This window comes from Coloeus monedula, assembly GCF_965178545.1.
Source record: "Coloeus monedula genome assembly, chromosome: 1".
Taxonomy (NCBI): Eukaryota; Metazoa; Chordata; class Aves; order Passeriformes; family Corvidae; genus Coloeus; species Coloeus monedula.
The window spans coordinates 113090489-113111478 of record NC_138781.1 but is presented as its reverse complement, the minus strand read 5'-3'; the positions used below and the strand labels follow the sequence as shown (position 1 = coordinate 113111478).

Here is a 20990-nt window from a genome sequence, read left to right as displayed (position 1 = left end):
AGCTCCTTAGCTATACTATATATACATTACATATATATACATGTATTATATATACTATATAATATGCTTTCCCTATTCCCAGGACCTAGAAGATTGTTCAGATGGGGATTCTCTGCATGCGTGTGCATGTCTTAAAAAAATTAAAGTACAACCATACCATGGGTAGGAAAGCATCCAAATCTCCTCCCCTCCCCCATCATGAACCCAATGAATTACTTGGACTTCCTTACCCAGTAATACAGATATCTTGCTTACCAAGCTTGCAACACTCCATGATTTTGCTTGCTTTTCAGCTCTCAGAGATCCCACTTGGAGAGGAGAAGAGCAGCTGATAAAAACTGAGCTTGCAGCACCCACATGGTGTAAGTCCCCCACTTGCTACCACTTACATAAAGATGAATCCACAACAAAGAAATACTTTGGGGTTCACAGGGAGTGTTTTGGGGAAGAGAGCTTTTGGCTGGGTGGTTTCTGGGTGGGTGTTGCTACAAGCCTTATTTTACTTCATATAGATAGACTTTAGTGATGGTGGCAGCTTCATATCAAGTACTGCAGCGACTAGGCTATTTAAAAAACTAGCATTTCAGGGCAAGATTCCTAAAAGGACAATGTTCCCTGGAAGACTCAAACTATTCACATGCTTAAAGTTTTTCAGCAGCATTCAGGGAAAGCAAGATTTTAACAAATATGTGGAGAACAGAGCTTTTGGGGGGGGGTTGTTGGGTTTTGTTTTTCTTTTTTTTTTAAGGCTGAGACAAATGTTTCAGTTTGAAAAACAATACTATTTGCAAGTCAGCTTTGATCACCCTATGTAGGCTTTTGTTGTAGAAACACAGTAGTACTTCTTCGATGCCAGATACCATCATTCACTTACCACACACACTGTGCTTGCTTTTGTGTGCAGTATAAACACTTAAAACCTTATTTATCAAAATTCACTCAATTCACTCAGCTTGTTTTTTTCCAAGTGTACAGTACTGCTTTCAAGAATACTTTACAGACTATAAACTTTCAAACTATTAGTATTTTGCAATTGTCTGAGGTTAACTCCAGCCAGCCTACTTGCATAAAATGTTCAAGATACACTTTCCTCTAATCTCAGTCTTGAAAAATTATCTTTATATTCAGGAACACACTGCAGCCAGTCAGAGACGGGGGAGAGTGAAACTTAATCAAAAAAATAACTTGAAACTTCACAAACTATGAAAGATTGAGGCTTAGAAACTACTTAAGCAGGAGCAATAAAATGCTCAGAATAAGCATTAAATCTCAGCAATAAAATGCTGAGATTTTTTGGCAGAGGCAGGTGCTGACTTCCAGCCTCAGCTGCCCAGGCCTCCAACACCTGGAGCCACCCCTCCCTACAGGCAGCCATGGAGCATCCCTGCAGAAGTGAAGTACTCCTTCCTGCCAGCAGTGTAGTTCAGCCATCACGATGGTCACATGTACACCAGAGTCTTCCTGCCATGAGAAGGGGCATTGCAACATGCCATGCACACAGCACCGCTCTGGGGAAAGATTAAATTCCTAAAGGCTCCAGTGAAAAAGAAAACCAGAAGGGGAAAGATGATTTTCTTTAATTTCAGAACCATTACACTTAAAGTAAAAGGACTTTTAAAACTATTAAACTTAAGACAAAGCAAAACAAAACAGAAGCCTTTATTAGTCTAGCCTTGTGCTTCCATCCCTGGGAATCCCTAGAAACACATCCCCCTCCTCTCTCAAAAATAACGCCCTACAAAACACACAGCAACCAGCTTCACTGCAGTTAGACTTGCCAAAAAGATGTGGCTGCTGAACACCTCTGGCTTGAAGCAGCACTGAAATAAGCCCCTCTCTCCTTTTTACAGCTGCTGTTGATGGGCGGCCATGGTCAAGTGGGAGGACACAGCTATGAATTACACACCAGGAGGGCTTGGGGTTGGCATCAGCATGGGCTGGAGGGGACTGGGCGGGTTGAGGCTCTCCTGGTGGAGCACCAGGGTGCTGCTCTGGTTGAGGACTGGGCAGTGCCTTGGCACCATCACCATCTACCCCAAGGAATTCAAGCGGACCAAGCGTGCTGCTGGCACAGACACCCTGCAGGAGGGAGCACTGCTGCTGGAGGGCAGTGCTGGCAGAGAGCCTACCAATAACAAAGGAGAGGATGACACTTGGGGCACTGTATGAAAAAGATGTGCTTTCCAGAAGCAGAATTGATGCATCTTTGACCAAGCAGTTCCCAAGACAATGCCGGAATCACACGTCATTACCAACATCTGCTCTCTCCAATACATTTTCAACCTCCTAGCTAGTCAAAGGATTTTTCAGATCATTCAGAATCTCACCAGGGGTTTGGAGCAAAAGAAAAAAAAAATCATAGTCTTGTTGCATTCTACACATCTCGGGGATTTTTCTGAGAACATAATTAAGACAAATGAATTTAAACATTCAATTTCTATAATGGACTCAACAGATCCCCATTAAGCGATATGGGCAGGCATCCAAATTACCCTGCTGAAGCCAGAAAAATCATCTTTTCATCAAGTTTTGTTCCATTAAAAATTGCAGATTAAATGTCTAAACATTGTGTGAGCAGTTAAAAGCACAGGATAAAGAGAAGACAGGCAGATAATGTCAAGGGATACCCGAGGATACTGGCTAGCTAACTACTGCCAGATTTTCCTAAACGAGATTAGGGCAGAGCAAGAGGTGACTATGTGGAGTCAAATCTTTCTTTAACAGTTAGTTTTGTAGCATGTAAGTTAGGGAAGAAAGATCACTGCAGCAAGGGACAGTAAAAGTAGTATATACACTTTATTAAAATATAACACAGAGACGCTGCAGAGTTTCCCTTCCAGAGGTCAGTTTTAGTAACATGGATGTCTGAGTACAATAGGATACAAAGAGAAACTGTCACACCCAGGTGAAATCATACCATCAAACTTATCTTGACAACAGATGAATCTTTTTCCTTGAAGACAGAAGTGTGTGATGGCAATTCCAGAGGAGCAGGGGGAAGCTGCACCATATGTCAGACCCCCAAACTAGCAGGCTGCCCCTCAACCTGACTTACTTCATCTGCTGAAAGATGCTGCTGTTCCATCACAACACAAGAACCCAACACATGCTCCATTCAAAATTTGTTCCCCAAGAAGGGCATTAAGAGGGGATGGCTTCCAGGCAAGTGGCAAATGAATGTTCATGCTTCTTTCCCCCCCCATCCAATTTTCACATATGCTAAGAATTGCAGTACAAGGAGTTCTAAAACCCTGTGTATAAAGATCAAATTGCTACGAAAACGTCTCAGAACTTGTAAAATAGTCTTTGTTGCTGCTGGCCTTTTTAATAATAAAAATAGGGTTTAAAGTCTGGTCTTGCAGCAAGCAAGAATCTCTAGGGTGACACAATAACCATTTTAGTTAATCTGACCTGCAGCAGAAATCAGGAAATAGGGTATGTTTTAAAGTCCTTCCTTATAGTGAAATGGCATTTGCAGCATGGCTGTAATCACACAAAATGAAAGGTTTCAAAATTGACCTCTCTGTTCTTCACTCAATCCTCTGAGAAAAATATTTCTTTTCCTGCTCACAGAAATTCTCTCACGTCTCATACCCCACATTTCAGAAAATACTCAAAATCTATTTTTACTGTTACACCAGCGACATTTTTGAGGCACTTTAATATTAAAAAATAGATTTCAAGTTGTATAAGAAGACAAGAAATGCTTCAGCTATGAGATGCTGACACTTTTACTTAAAGCAATACTGCAGATTGGTTTTAAACTCTTTTGGTTACACAGTACATGATAATGTGGTTGCCTGCCTTATCAGAGCCTCAATAATGCAAGTTATGCAAATCTCGAGGTTTTCCCTAAGGAAGAAGAGTCCCTTAAACACAACTGATGACAAGTATACACTGCTATAAATAAAGTCAACTAATTCACAGCAGCTAATCCATGATGTGTACAGCAAAGGGTGGCTGTATTATCAAAGCTGAGGGAAAAAGAGTGTTACCCAGTTGAATACCAGTTCACTTTGGAAAAGGTGTAAATGAAAGCCTTTGTGTCTTCTCACAAAGTACCCAGCACAGGATTCAGGTATTTGGTATAAACTTTCATAGAAGACAAAGTACATGCAACATTTACTTAAAGACATTTACTCCTCAAAAAAATGTTTTACCAGGGAAGGTTTTTCTACAGGTAGAGATGAGATCACCTGCCTTAGCCAGGGCTCACAGAGCAGTAACGGGACTGAGGTTAAAGAAAAGCCAGACAGGTGGCCCTTGTCCAGCAGATGACATGCCACAAGAAATTCATACCACTGTCTGTTCTGCAGGCACTTCAATATACTAAAGTATACTTCAATATACTAAATATAAAATATACTTCAATATACTAAAGTACTATGAAACAAATCTGAGTAGTAGGGAAAAGAAATCTCTCTTCATTTGAATGCTAGGAACTTATGCTTAGGGAAAAAAAACCTAGAAATTGTCTTGGCAATGCAATAACAAATAAATACAGCCCCATGGATGTAAATGAGCTCAGAAGAAATGCTGGCAAGACAGATGTGGCTAAACACCACAATCCTGGACTTGGTTATAATTAATACAAGGGAAAGATTTAAAAGTATATGTACTCTCTATATATACTGAGTTCAATATTAAGTAAGAAGTGAGGATGTCTCTACATATGACATTGCAGGCAGATAAGAGTATAGGACAGATTAAATAAATATTTAAACTAACAGAAGAACTGGCAGGAAAGGAAACCAGGGAAGGCTGAAGACAACTTAATGTATGCCTAAGGGTTATGTGTGCTATCCAGCAATAAGTACATCAGGAGTAATAAAAGCACTAAAGTAGATGAACAAGAATTTGTATAAGACTTGCGGGGGAAAAAAAAAGAAAGGAATATAGGCATACAAAAGAGGCAGAAGCTCCCAATTCTATCAGCTTCCACAATAAAGAAACTAAACAATAAATTAACAAATAGTAAAATTCAAAGTAAGTCAAAGAAACTGTGACCAAATTTCAATGTCTACCTTTTTCTAGCTTGCATCTGTGAAAAAAAACCCCCAAGACCTATCTGAGGCTTTTATTTCCCTTTACTGTGTATTTTTAAAGAACTAAGTACTGAGGTACCTTTTTAGTGGGGCCACTTATCCCACCGAAATGACTTTTCTCTTTTTTCTTTCTTGTTTTCTGACCAGCTTTTTCAAGTGAGGTTTCACTGGGTTTCATTGTGTCCTCTGTTTAGTACTTTGAAAGTTGTCTACTGCTCTCAGTCACTTCTCCCTTCATTGTCTTTGGAAGAAAGAACTGCAATTTTTTTCACACTCCCTTTAAGCATTTTAAGGAACTTGAGAAGAAAATGAAAATTAAACCTTAAAAATCTGCTTTCAATCCCAAGCCTCTCACACTGGTTGTCATAAAGCTCAATGAGCATTACTGCCTCCAGCCTTTACCTTTCCTATACAAAATTTTCTGCCCTACAGGTTGAATGCAGCTGAATAGCAGACTTCTCATATGGGGGACATTCTCTGAGGAAAACTGACACTTGGAGGCTGCATATTTAAACATTTACCATAGTCTCCTCTTGCCTATAATGCAATTTCTCTTCTTGCAATTGCTTCCTTTCAAACTGTTTTAATTAGCCATACAATTAGTTTCCACTGACTTTTCCCTCTGTTGTAATTTAGATTTAACAGCAGAAAGGCAGAATAGCATGCACTGGTTGGAAAGGCAGTCCTGACTTATAATGGAGCTGTGTGTAATACTGTAGATTTCTTTCAGGTTAATATTCACCAGACCTGCTTCAGTGGCAGAACAGGCCCTACAGGGGCTGTGTCCCCCAAGACCAGGTGCTTTGTCTGTCCAAAAGGGTGCAATAAAATGCTTCGGAGAACAACAGAACATTTTTCCAGGATAGCCACAAAGTAATCTACCCATAGGAAGAGGGGAAAAAAATCCTTCAGTTGATATTTGACATTTCCTAATGTATAATTAACTCCACACAAGGAAAAAATCCAGGGCACCGTGACTTCCTGACTCCTTATTTTGCCCACTCTTGCTAAGCATTTCCCATGTGTTGGAGTGTGTATTGCCTTTTACCATTTTTCTTTTTTGTTTAACATTATTGATACATTTCTGTGTTTTCTAGGACACTTGGAGCATGCGTTCCCCTGTGCAGTTCCATCATCTTGCCTTACTTGGAGGCCCAGGGCAGTTCTTGGGTGTCTGGCATCAAGCTCTCCATGTGCTTTCAGACACTGCCTAGGCTAATTTTGCTGCAAGGACAAGAAATAGGCTACAGCACCACACTCCAAGGCAACCTATTCCACAATAATATTTTGTTATCCTTATCCACAATAACCTTAATAATTTTGTTATCCTTATCCACAATGAGGTTTTGTCTCGGATGCTATCACTTGGGAGAAGACTGTTCAATGACCATCAGCAGGCAGGTTTCTCCATCCCATCATGCAGTCCACCCAACACTTCTTGGCAGAGAACTCTCCAGATCTTCACTATCATTTTCTTTTTGTACTTTCAGCCCTAAAATTTCCTCCGTTAGCAAGTTTCTAATCTAGGGCCATACTTACAACTGGTTCTATGTCCATTCTCTGTCTCTCAGATAAACTGAGAAAAGGCTATTTGTAAATGCAGGAACAGAGTTAATGGAGTTTTGTGGGGGGGGATGTTTTTCACTAAAGGTAGTTGTTATCATCTTTCAGCCAGATGGTTTTAGGATATTCAATGCAGTGTCTCAGCTGCTCTTTTCTTACATTCTTTCAGAACACCAACATGAGTGTCACAAAGAGGCATTTGGTTCGCTTTTTAGCTCACCCAATAATATAACACTTTGTGGAATTTCCATTCCTGACTTTCTTCAAGACTTGTAACACACCAAATCTCTGATTAATCTGCAAGGCTACATTGCAGCTAACAAAATTTATGTCTCTTTGATAATCATGGGGGGTTTTTTTGTTCCTCAAAACATGCAGAAGCAGGTAAGAAACACTACAGAACAATAAAGATAATATATATCAGGCAATTAAGCAGAAGCTCTTAGGATGTCACTGAAGGCTCATAAAAAAAGGCAACTGATCACAATGAGATCTTGTTTTGATTGCAGCATCCTGTGCTTGCTTTTTTGAGAGATTCTGATTAACTTCTGCCCTGCCACAAGAGTGGTCTTAAATAATTTGAACTACTGGGTCCAGAAGACTACCTAGAGAAGCAGCATTAAGAGGAACAAGAAAACAAATAGCTTGAAAATGTGAGTTGGAGGCAGTAGGGCAAGCAGTGAAGAATCAGGTTACAGTGACTTGTTACCTGAGATGTGCGAGGAAATACGGGAGTTAGGAGGTTATATGAAACAGGGAAAGATGATAACTGTTGAAAAGATACTACAGAACAACTAAAATTTCAGTCATTACTATGTAAAACCCAGAACGCACTGGAATCATGCTGGCTCTTTGTTTGATGTTTTCAATAGGGTTTGTTTTATCTCTACAAAAACCATAGGGTTTGCTATTTTCCTCCCAGTCAGTTGATACTAAAGGTATTGAATTTCTCAGCATCTCATCTACCGCCGTCTTGCATCTGTGTCAAAAAAATGCACGAGTGCGTCAAGCAGGCTGGAACAAGGGAGTGGGAAGATGTGTGCAGTCACAAGTGAACAGAGCTGCTGAGAGCAAGGAATGGGGCAGGCAGATCTGCTGTCCATCAGGTGCTTGTGCCACACACTCCTTCCCCTAACTCAAGATGCAGCTGCTCCCCTTTATCCACTCACAGGTGACACAAGGTAAGAGCAGGGATAAAGGTGGCTACTATGGAAATAAGCAAAGATGCTCTCCGTAAAATACCTGCTCACCTGCTCAACCCCAAGCAGCAATCCTGCCCAGATACATTCTGAAAGGTTTGCCCAGGCTCAGCCTTAAGCTTCCTGAAGCCATACTACAAAAGCACACTCACTTTTGAAGAGGATGGGCAGAAGTACAAAAAAATTAGGAAAAATTCCTTCACCAAAAGGGCTGTCAAGGATTTGAACAGGCTGCCCTAGGAAGTAGCTGAGTCACCATCCTTGGAGATATTTAAAAAACGTTTAGATGTGGCACTTAGGGACAAGGTTTAGTGATGGTCCAAGACTTGGCAGTGCTGGGTTAACAGCTGGACTCGATGATCTTAGAGGTCTTTTCCAACCTAAATGATTCTAAGGATCAGAGCCTATATTTAGAATTATAGTACACACTGCTTAATACTGACACTTTTACAGGTCTTCTGGGACGCACTGTTCATATGGCTGGCTTGCACATTTGACAGTATCCTACACCTACTCAGTTTAGGAAAGCTCATTTCAGAAAAGGGGATGAAGGCACAGATACAGCAACAAGAATCACACTGACTGAACGTTTTCTTTGTAACTGGAAGCATTGTAGCAAGTAGAACAGGAAATAGCAGAAACCACCTAAAAAGAGGTATGGTTTAATAGTGCAAACATCAGGGACAATGAGAGGACTCTATCCTCTCAGTTTGAAGAGGCAGATAAGGCAGAATGAAAAACAGGGGTAATTTGCCCAGACTGCAGGAACCACTGCACAAAGAGCTGGTCCATGAGAAGAGCAAGGACAAAATTCTTGAGTGCACAAAGCAGCAGCTTGGGGCAAGCCTTGCAGCTGTCTCAGAAGGAATGTGCACTTTCCATGGGCATTAAAATCTGCTGAAACAGGTGAAGGAGGGAAGTAAATACAGACTTAATTCATGGCAAGCTACATAGGCTAAGAATACAGGAAAGTAAACGACTTAGCATAGGGGAAGTTTGAGGCAATAGGTCATGCAAAAAGGGATGAAAAGGTCACAGCAATTATGTATAGCCTTTTGGATGAAAGAATCCACTGCAGAGTCTCTGGATGTACTTCCAGCAATGTTAAAATGTTGCTTCCAGCTACTGGATGACAGCACATCCTGGATTTATAAGTATTCATTATCAGGATGTACACCCTGCGTTTTAGGAAACTTTGCTTTAGAACATGCTACAGTGCCATTACCCCACACCCTCTCCCTTCTCCCAGGGCGTCACCATCAACATAGAAAAGACAGCTTTGAGGAAGGCAGGTCCATATTCATTCTTAAAGAACTATAAGCAGACAATCAGACCAGGATTTCTGGCAGATACTCGACTGGAGTGACCTGGAAAGGATCTGATTCCAGCTGACAGAGGTATCAAAGTTTCCAAGTTTGGTTCCTTAGGAGCAGACTAAAACCACAACATGGTAAGACAGATAAACAAGCCATTTCAAGCCTTCATCCCAGTGTACACTATGCTTCTGGGTTACAAGTTCTAGTCTTGGGATATTTGTTGATTTTTATTTTGCTCTTATTCCAGTCCTATTCATGCTTGCATTTTTTCAGTGCAAATGTGTGCAGACCATTTTTTCTCCAAACTGTCAATAAAGCGCTACATTTTTCCAGCTGCACTTGCTCTCATTTCCACTCAATCTTGAGATGGTCTCAAATGAAAAAGCACCACTGGCACAGAAGGTGGGTGTCCTCACTCTCCATGAGAAGCTTGGAGAAGCTTCTGGCTGCCTTATTCTCTAGCGAACAAAGCAGCAGGACAGAGGGCAAGTGAATACCAACACAAATATCTGTGTTGCCCCAAGAGGCACATCTGCCTCCTCTTCTTTTGGTGGAGCAGTTGGAGACTGTCCCTCTGGGAGCAGCACAGCATGGAGAAACGTGCAGGACAAAGAGTGATGCAGGTTGTGTTAGTGTGACACAAGGTGAGATGCACTGAAGGAGGGGAACTCAAGACATATCAGAACACCAAGCACTACACTTAGATGCCTTCTCTGCTCTGTTGGCTCCTTTTTTTGTACACCACTATGCCACTTTTTATAAGACATCTCATGAACAGTATCAGTGAATCTAACCCAACCATCTTTGTGTTCTAAATATGCAAACCACAGAATATTTTTCATGATCTTACCATTATTGTTCAGAAAACAAGAGTAAAGAAGCTGCATAAATGAATTACTCTGCAGTCTTTATTAAAAGAAAGTACATTTAGAAACAATCAGATGATGCAGAGGTAAAGTCACCTACAAAACAAGACAGATTAGCATCACCCACTGACTGTTGATCCTGGTGGCACTACAGGCAAACTGGGAAGGGCTTTAGGGCAACTTTGTACTCACAGATTGTAGGAATGAAGAAAGAGTTGTAAGCAGAAACAAAGAATTAAAAGATAGATAGTGAAGCAAGTTTCTTCTCTCTCATTTTACAAATTTCCTCTACTATGGTACAGATCCAGAGCATTGATTCGAATGCTATTTTACTGGATTTCCATTTGTTTTGCCTGGGCCCCTACATTAATCCAAACAAAAAGGGCCTTTAAAGCATTCATAAATAACCTGCTGCTGCTGCTGCTGGCACCTAGGAGCCAAGTGCAGCAATGTTAAGCAACAACAAATTTCATAGTTCAAGAGGCACAGTTAAGGAAAAAGGTTGCTCAGAAAATCACTCTCATTTAGCACAAAGATCCTTAAAAATTGCATGAAATCAGTCAAGTAACTATAGAAACCAATTTCTTCAGCTCTGTATCACACGTCTCACACCTCAATTGTCTTTATTATCGTCTGCTGTCAGATCCTTAATCAGAAATGTGAACAGGCTTGATGATTTATTCAGCAGGGAAAAGAATCTGTAGGTCAAGTGAAAAATTTCACACACACATACACACGCACACACATCTTCAACCTTAGGTACTTTCATTTCATTCTGTTCCCAGTAGCTCTGGGGGCAACTCCAGTGAGATCCAATATTAAGGCTCAATTAAAATAAGCTCCAATTAGTGGAGCTTTTTTCTCTCAGGCTAGAAAAGTCAGGAAATGGATATTGGGAAATGTAAAAAGTCAGCTACTGAGAGGAGGCTGCAGACATAAATGAACTTATTTGTTGATTTCTACAGTTGCTATGCAGAGGCCTCTGGGAGTAAAAGCTTAACCAGTCTAAGCTATAAACTAAAACCCCTGCAGCTAAACATGAACTGTGTGAAACAAGGGCTCCATTCCAGAACAGAAAACTGCTGGGCCCAGAAAATTAAAAGCCAGAGGCATTTTCCATTTAAAACTAAATCCCAGTACCGCCTCCCAGCCAAAGAATTATAAGCAGTATCAGATTTACAAAACGAACAATTACCCTGGAAAAATGTAGCCTATTGTACAGTCCCAGATGCTAAATCTCAAAGTTTCTTTCTTTTTTTTTTTTTCTAATCCCACATTATATTCCTACCAAGTGTACTGCTGCAGTTTACAAAGGACTGTTTCTAGACAGGATTGAAACTGCAAAAATAAAATGTTAAAAAAAGAGAGCTCATAATTCATTGACCTCATTTGAAGCACTGCCCTTGCCTGTGGCAGTTCCTGTCCTTCCCCAAGGCCTCTGCAAATGGTATGCAGCAGCAAAATAAACCCTGACCTAATTGCCAGGACAGGGCTGCCAACCTTCTCTCAACACACAAAGGCAAGCATGGTAACTGGGAAGTCCTACCTCTTTCGCTTTCTGCTTTAACCGCAGTTGCTCTGGATCTTCTTTATTGAAACGGCTCTACCAAAGGAAGAGGAAAAAGATTGAATAGAAATTACTGGCATCCAAACACCATCCTAGCTGTTAAATATTTAATAAATGACAGTTTTCTCTGGTGATTGAAAGATTTAGCTCCAGGGGTGTATGCCTCAATCCAGACTGGCTTCCATCCCCCTCCATGCACATACGTGCACACCCCTCCTCATCTGGGCCGGCTGCCTCTGCTCTAGCCTGAGGCAAGATTAAGCTGAAAATGATGCTAACACTGTCAGTCAGGTCCAGTCTAGGCATGATGTTGTTCATGTCAGCAGCAGGCACTTAGAAAGGACAGGAAGTATAGGAAAGAAAGGGAGTTGTATTCATGCAAGCACAACACAGCTCTTTCAACTCTAGATTAGGCTTCTACCCAGGTGGCTCCAGAATTTGGCTTAAAACAAAAACAAAAGAAAAGAATAAACAGAAGATGGTCAAGTCTCAGCTGATGAAGCAACATCAACTGTCATTTTTTTCTCTTCTTCTTGAGGTGAGGGAAGAGAGAAGAAACTTATTCTGTACTAGCAACAGCTCCATCAGGGGTTCATGGATGCTGTGGTACCAGTTCCAAGGCTAGCCTTCTGAACTCAACTACAGGAAACAGATTCACCTGCAAGGGTGGTGGATTTCACCAGGCCTCTGTTTCAGAGGCAAAAAGAGATCCAGGAAGGACATCTGTAGCTTTTTACTTCGGGAGTTCACCCCACCACACATTTCAAAGAACTCTTGTGGACTTGTTTTAAAACGTAAATAGGTTAAATCCTTTTCTGTATAGCCTCAATTGTCCTAAACATTACAGATTTTCAGTGACAAGGTTAATGGTTACTATATTGAAAGCAGAAGGAGAAACCTGAAGATGTTCACCAATCTAGGGGACATGACTACTTCCTTGGAAAGCCAGAGTCTTACCTTGGCTGCTCGAAGAAACATTTCACGTTCCTCTTCATCTTTTCTCTGCTTTTCTAGGTGATCAAGCTTCTCAAGAAATTTCAGTTGTGCTCTGGTGTCACTACATACAATGTACGTATCACTCCCCTGGGAAAAAAAAGTTTGTTATAGACAACCAGGCTTTTATATCTACCACTAGAGCTAATAAACCTAATGGGAACAATCTGAAAAGAACAACACTATTTTTCTAAGCTGAAAAGTGTAGGCTGTTTTAGAAAGACTTCAGGTGGTAGGTAGTCATTTAGTCATCTCCTCTCCACTGAAGCGTGTTTTCATGTGTCTGTGACTAGTAAGAAGTTATTGAACAAATGACATTAACAACATCCAGTCTATACTGACTACAATAACAGAAGTCTTCCCTAACCTTAGACTAAAGACTGAAATTTTGTTTTAAACCAGCAACCTCATATCCAGTAAACATGGTGGGGGAAGAAAAAAAAAAAAGAATTGTAAAGCAGCAGGGCATAATATCTTTTCTCCTTTGAAGAGAAAAAGAAAAGTAGAATTTGACATTTTAAGTTTTAGTGTTTTGTGCTCTAGTTTTGGCCATTTAATGCATCAGTTGAAACAAGCATCACCTGGTATTTCCAAAAAGAAGTTTTATGTATTGGAGGGGTGGTTTAGAACCAGTTATAATGAATCTTAGGGGTGAAGAAGGTGAAATATATTATACACAGTTTATTATAGCTTTAAGAACACGTATCTTTGCCTCAGTGAATGCTTTCAAGTCACAGAAAAGTTGAAAGGTAACCTGGGGAAGTCATCTGGTCCAGCCACCTGTACAAAGCTGGGCCAGGGAATACTAACGATCAATTCCAACAATCTCTGGACACACAGGCATTGAAACAAGACTGAGGTCCTTTTGGTCTAAAGAACAACAATCAGTAGTTTATTTTACGTTCTATTTTTGCCCCCACTGGAAAGCCTGAGTTGACATTTACTTTAGCTCAGAAAGGCAGTAAAAGGAAAGATCCAAAAGGTGGTCAACTGGCAATGAAAAACTTGGTTTTACTACTCTGCTCTTCCAAAGACAGGCTTCTTGAGCCATGTATTGGCCAGAGGGCATTTAGGCAACACAAGACAAGGAGCCCATTCTAGATGAGGCATGTCTGTGCCACCTGTTTGTACCATATTTTAGTGCACATCCTACAGTTGTCTTCTTTCTCTGCTACTTTGTGGACTCTTTTTTTTTTCCTGAGAAATCTATCCTGGGGCTTTTAAATCAGCCAAACACACTATGTACTTTCAGCAACTCTTCGTTCTACCCTACCCCAATCTCACACTGCAATGAAACAGCTCTGACGCACAACTATTCTGAAGTAAGCACAGGATATTTTACAGCTGTATTTTAGGCAAGGTTCTATGTTAAATGTATGGACTATCAGTGACTTCAGTTGCTCAGTTCTTAGTTTTCAAGGATACTATACTCAGACTCTTCTTCGTGCACCGAGTTGTGCACTATGAAAAGATGGAAGGAAAGTAGAAGTTTTATTGTGGGGCACTGTTGTCTCTGAATTTTCACAACTGAGTCAGAGCATGAAATCAATCTCTTTTCTGGTATTATGCTTGGTCCTTTTCAATCAGCCACCTCATCGTCATGTATTACCAACTGTGGCCCAAACACACCATATGCTGCAACCAGAGATTTTCCCAAGCAGCGTCTGTGGCTCTGCAAAGAAGTCCAACAAACCTTTTCCCCCCTCTTCTATCACTGCTCAAGCTTTTTTAAACCGCTCCCCACAAAGCATATGCTATTCTTGAGTCATTCTCAGTACATCAGTACAACTTGTGTTGTAAAGTATTTGAACCTTGATAGTGTGCCCCAGCCAAACCATTTTTAGTTATTTTTACCAGAGCCCTCAGAGTGGGACCAGGCTGGAATTACCCTCACCGGCTTCACCTGGCCTTTCCACCTTCAGCTGCAGCACATCAGCCCCAAGAGGGTTTTTAAGCTCCAGTCTGAAAGCTCGAGGGGAGAGGTGGGATAGATTTATATCAGCTCCCTGTCTTTTGCTGTCTTGTTGTTTGGATTTCCTGGACTAACTTGGCTGCTGATCACTGGATGGGTTTTGTTGCTGTCATCATCTCCATGCTGCTTGCCTGGATCAGGAGCCCCACCTGTTAGAGCCCTTAGGAATTCATCAAGGACTGAAAGGTAAACTGTGCTGAACTGGGAAAAAAGAAGCTAAAAAACTAAATACCAAGACAGCAAGGAATAGATAAAAAAGGACTGTGCTGTGCTAGATTAAAACCGATCATGTTATCAGAAAAGTGCATGCAGAGCTCATGGACAGAAGAGAGAAACCAATCAAGCAATGTGAGATCTCATGCACAGCAGTTGGAAAATGTATATGTACTGTATTATGGATAAGTTGTAAAATGTACAAGTAGAGTAACATGCATAAGTAGTATAAGATAAGCAAGTGAACTGTATAAGTACTGTGTTATGTAGAAGTTGTAAAAGGTGTAAGATGTGGAAGTTGTAAGTTATAAAATGTATAAGTAAGTGAACTGTGTAAGTACATACAAGTAGGTAGAATGTATAAGTAAGCGAAGTGTACAAGCAGGGTATTATGTCAAAGCTGTGAGATGTGTGAGTGCAGTGTATTTTAAACAATAAGATGCTTCTGCGTAATCATATTGATTCATTGATCAGAAGGCATGAGTTCCCGCAAACTTGTTTTGAAGCACCAGCTCATAATAATTCACCACCATGCCACAATCCTTTTAACAGGACAAAGAAGAAAGCTGTAGTACCAGAAGATTATATTTTCCAAAGTTTAGAACTGTTTCACTTTGGAATACCCAGATATTTACACATTTTAAGACAAATCCATGACTCTATACCACTCAGCAATGTAAGTCTCTCAACCAGAAGCTCCCCAGTGCACTACCATGACCTTATATGGGACAAGAAATAGGTGCATCCATAACAGTATTTCAGCTCATCACCTGTTTTAAGACAGCTTATTTCAGGAGTTTTAAAAGAAGAACCCCTGCAGTTATATTTTGTCCTACTCCATAAACTTCTCTGTGGTCATTCAGCAGGGAATTGCTGACACAGGAAACATTACACTGTACCCCTGTTCATGACTCGTAGCCGGTGCTGCCATGATGAAGCATTATCACCCACATCCTATGGCCCTACAGACAATGCAGTTTAGTGTTGTGGCATTTCAGTGCTACTGCATGAGGGGGAAATGTTTTCATGGAGTGTTGTTTTTGCCCAGCACCACACCATGCCTCTTGGAGCCATGAGCTCAGGCGCTCCAGCCACAGGAGCATGGCAGCTGTTTCACGCTGGGATGAACCCACATAAAAACCCTTTCCCTTTACGGTCTTACAAAGGCTCTAATACGAGCACTGCAACAAGAGCTGCATCACAGAGAGCAGCTCACAACCATCTGAAAGGCTATTCCTACTTCCTATAAAGAGACCACCATCACAGTTTTATCCCTATTAAGTTAGTGACTTCCAATTATATTGTTTTTTCTTAAATTTAGCAAAAAAAGTACAAAAGGTGACAAGCCTACATGATGGCATGGCATGAAGCTTTTGCCCTGCCAATTCACTCTCTCTGAAGGGCGGTCTGTCAGATGAAAGCTTCCAGGCATGAGCTGAGCAAATTGGGAAGAAGAGTTTCCTGAGTATGATCCCATGAATTACTGGCCTTTCTATGCCAACTCCTACCCTAACAAGAGCTACCTTGGTTTTACCTCACCTATCCCTGTTACTGTCTTTTTGTAATGAAGATAGGTCAATACAAAGTCTTATGGAGCAACCACCCGACCCTCCTGGAAAGGCTCTGGGAATTTATCTGACATACAAGCAGCCCACATGGCACAAGGGTACCCATCACTAGCCATGAGAGAAAAGGGAACAGGAGGTAAGCACTGGGGGAGATGGAATACAGGGCTGTATAAATACCTACATTAATACATAACGGGACTCCAACACCCTGCAGTGTTCTCTTCTTGAACTTAAGATTTCTCAAAGCCTGTCAGCATCTCTCACAATAACATTACTCACAAAGGTAATCCTGTAGGACACTCCTCTGCCGCGTAATACCATCTTCCTAACAAAAGAGGGGATCTGTGCCTCTAAGATTACTGTGCCAGTTACTTTTGCTTTTTTTTGTTTGTTTTGCTTTTGAGAAAAGAGGAAAAGAAAGCCAGCTTATTGCAATCTTATAATCTTATCATTGCTTCCGGCAATTCAATCAGACAAAAACCTATCTGTTTTTCTATTGCTTTAGTTCAATGAGAAAGAAACCAGTCCTATCCAGCCTACTGCCCAAAAACATTTCCTTCTGTTCTCGATGTCTGCAAGACACTAAGTCCTACTGGTTACTCAGGACTTCAGCTTCCTCCTCACTTTTGCTCACAAGCTCAATTGTACCTCCAAATTTGGAGAAACAACATACAGCATGGGCAGTTTTCTAAAGTCTTTTCATAAAAAACTGTACTTTTCCTATATTCATTTTCTTTTCTATCACATCCTCTTCTGGCAAGGAACAGAATACTCCAACTGCTCCAGACAACACTGTAAATACTTAGAAGCTTCCAAATAGCTCTTTACTGTTGCTGCTCCAGTACTGAAAAGCCTATAAAAAGTGTTCAGTACAGAAATAACTCCTATTCCATCGGTTGCTCTTGTTAAATTTCATTAAGCGTCAAGTTCTTGTAAAAAAACTCCAACCTGAACAAACACGAACCTAAGAGTTTACAAATACATTTGCCTCTGACTTCTTTTATTTTTTCTAAAACAGCTTCAGAATGAAAGAATTAAGGATTAGTATCTTGTTATGGAATGACAAAAGAAAAACAGAAAGAGCTGGTTTGGCCCGTAAATTATCACTTCCCATAGCTCACTGGGACACAATATACTTTATACTGAATTAAGCTAATACAAGATGGAGAAGAGGGAACATGAGGTATCATGGGGGCAAAAAAAATATCTTTAGATGACAAGGGCCTCTGCCTTCACAAGAAGCACTTTCTAAAAGTAAAATAATCAATTTGGTTTCCCAAGGCTTTTTACTGAGCCAATACTGCCGTTCCACCAACAGTAAATGCGTAAGGAAAACACAAGCCCCTAAATCAACCCACCATCAAAAGCATTCAAAGTTAGCTTTACATTTACATGTAAGAGACTTTGTGTAACAGCCACCACTGCTGTGAAAGAGTAGAAACACGTGCATTTAGGCTTATGCTGGGCTCTACGAGCACCTGTGCAACAAGTCAAATGGAAGAGTTATTAGCTGGCCTAGAAACAGCTAAAACCAGCCTTTGGTAGATACTGAGAACGCCAATGCTGCCTGTGATGTGCCCACACTTGGAAGAGGTTAACCTTCAAGGCTGCAAAGCAGGAAAACTTTGGTGCAAAACTTGCTAATGATTTCCTTTACCTTGTGGGTTGATACTCTGTGCCGAGCAATTACAGTTAGTTTTTCTAGGAGCCCTCGTAATCTCTCCTGTGTAGCGTGGGAGATCAAGTTCACAACATCAGAGTTAAGTTCCATAATGTCATGCCTTTTACCTGTGGAAGCAGAGAAAATCCATTACGTGTTTTAGTAGTAGCTGATAATTGAAATAATTAGCACAGCAGGTATTCTGTTCCCCCTGGAAGTCATACCCATTATGAATAAAGGTTTGGAGATTATGATTTTCCTGGTAAAGTCACAACTTCAAAGATCTTAGACATTACATTAATAAAACTTAGCCTGGAGCTTCAGAAAATATAGACATTGTTTCACTTAGCCTCCAGAACCACTCTCCTTGCAAGGTCATTTATAGGACAAAGTTAATAAGAACACAAATCAAGCTTCATGTTCAGGGAGGGGGAGAAGCGGTAGCTGTAGAAATTAGTGCCATATTCTGTTAATTCCAGTAATTAAAAAAATACAGAATTACATTTTGCCCTGCTTGACACCGTGCTTGTTAACAACTCATGACATTTATTTGACGAGCAGGAATGGGTTTTGCAGCGCACTTGAGGCACACGAGCCCCTCCGAAGTGCCTCGACTGACCGACACGGGGCAGACAGACCCGACCAAGCCACGGCAGCCGCGCGGACAGCGCAGCTTCCAGTCCAGCCGAGGTCATCCTGCCATCACCTTCAACCTGTTCTCTCGGGCTGCTGCTGACTCCCCACGTTTCAGCAGCTGCGACCGAGGCTGGTGACAGCTCCAGGCGAGGCTGTGCTGGCCCTGCACCCAGAGCTGGGCACCACCTCTGTAACCTTCCCATGGCTGCAGGCTGCTGACGGAGAAGCCTTCCCGTGGTTGACACCATCGATCACTCCACGCAGCTCCGTCCAGACACCTGGGCGGCAGCGACTTTTCCCTGGTAGGCACAGCAGGCAGCAGTTCCACATGCCTCATACGTTGTACCTGTCAGAAGCACTTCTCCTTGCCCTGCGCTGCATTTACAGCGGCTGTAATACTTTATGATGCAATATACAGCATGCCTTCAAAACCCATTTCACTATTTACTGCCAAGTGAAGTGTTAAGAATGGATAAACAGCACACTGTAAAAAAACTAATCACCAATTTCATTTGCCTTCGCTACAGTAACTGAAAATGAATGACAATCTCACAAGACAGGGAGAACCTAGAATGTTTTCCCAGATACAATCAAAACATTCCCCCGTTTGATCAGCAAGCATTGGCCTGTAACTTAACTGAGTGCAAAGCTCATTTTGCTCAAGCACCTTTCAATACTTCCTCAGCAGCTTCTCACTAGACTATCAGATTACTGAAACACCAACTTAAACACAAAATAAAAATAAAATCCCTCCAAACCTCAAGACCTGCCCCCACCTCCCCCCCTCTTAATCTAAAAATGGCTCGGTTCAAAAGCAGACATGTTCACTTTCTGAATTGCTCTACTCCCTGGCAGTAATCCTTTCCTTGCAAACAAGCACTTCTCATTTATGACATGAATTATTGTTATTATCATTATTATTATTAATTTGGAACAACTACCATTCTAGCTATGAAGCAGCCAGGCTTTTATTTTCTGTCTTTCAACAAATTGTATTTACACCCACAACCAGCAAATTATTCTAGAAATACTCTCCCTGTTTTTGCAGAGCTCTTTACTTTTCCTTATATCCACTTCCCACAAGTGACTGATTAATCCTCTCATGAATTTTGAGAAAATCTTCTAGGCACCAGTTCTGACGTGTATTTTCCCTTCATGACTATAAACACAGCACTTACTATGCCCTCTACAGCTCGAGATGACACATCTGGCTGATGGTGCAGGAGCACCAAGGTTGCAGGTAGCACTTGCAAGTTACATGCCTGTCACAAGCTACCTGCTTACTCTGGACTAAGAACCACTTGTGTGTGAACACGTGGTTAAGCCACTGTGACAAGATTGTGACTGCACATTCAGGCTTTCCTGGATGGTCAGCTGTAAAACTCAGTGTTCCAGTACAGCAAGTACCGGGCAGAGGGCACGAGCAAGGAGCTGAGCAACACGCATCGAGTTTGCCGTCGAAGGCGGTGGGACCAGCCAGCGTGCTGCTACACAAATGCACGCTCCCTGCTCTGACATAATACCACATTGCTAAGCAACAGTTATTACTTTGCTCAGAAGGTAACAGCTGAAATGATGCCTACACTACAAACTTCTTGTAACACAGGCATTCCACAGTACTATTCACTGTACAGACAAACAGCTTCAACATCTCTTTTGTATAAAATTAACAGAAGTTTTTTTCCATGGAGGGAGTCATAAACAAAGGGCTGCTCTGCGTGCATTGGAGTTTGAAACTTCTTCCTAATGTTAGTCAATAGAGTACATATACAGGCTGAGGAATGCAAAAACTGTTAGGGAAGTTTAACACAGTGTAATACATGAAGTTAGAAGCTGCCAAGATAGAAAACCACATTTAAGTGTTTTGACACTAGCATCTTTAGGGTAGTTTAGTGTTGCATTAGGTTTAAGAGTAAGAAAGTTGCTCGCTTCTCACGTGTTAAAGTGGCATCGGTTTCTTTTTTTTTGGTTGTGCTTCAGAGAGTTTCCATGTAAAGAAAATCTTAAAGGAGAGTTGTTTCCTAGAAGGGGAAGTGAAAACCCAGTATTGTTTGGTAGAAACACATGAATTGAGATTGTAGGTCTTAATAGTTCCAGGTCCTTCTTCAAAGATTGGAGGCTGGCTGATGAAAGAGGCAAGGAAACACTGCATCTGTAATTTCTGCTGTGTGTGCTTTGTTCTCACCTATGTTCAAGATCTTACTCTGAAGAGCTTCTGGAGAGAGAAATGGTTCATCTGCACAAGAGTGAATCACTGTACCAATGAGCTCAGAGTTTGCTGACAAAATGCACGCATTCTCCTCATTGAGATTAACTCCAGCCATAGAAGTCACATCATTTATGTCATCTTCATTTCTACAAAAGAGGAGACCAACATTTTATGCTTTGTTCA

At 41.2% G+C, this 20990-nt stretch overlaps 1 protein-coding gene across 1 annotated transcript in view; it reads right to left on the bottom strand.

Annotated features, from left to right (window-relative positions):
* Positions 1 to 20990, bottom strand: part of TAF4B (TATA-box binding protein associated factor 4b) — a gene marked incomplete at both ends in the record, with an annotated part of 72293 nt that overhangs the window by 12245 nt on the left and 39058 nt on the right. The window contains 4 exons of the mRNA XM_082302185.1: positions 11536 to 11592; positions 12514 to 12639; positions 17960 to 18090; positions 20784 to 20953. Of these exons, the coding sequence (XP_082158311.1) occupies positions 11536 to 11592; positions 12514 to 12639; positions 17960 to 18090; positions 20784 to 20953 (484 nt within the window). The remainder of the gene's footprint in view (positions 1 to 11535; positions 11593 to 12513; positions 12640 to 17959; positions 18091 to 20783; positions 20954 to 20990) is intronic.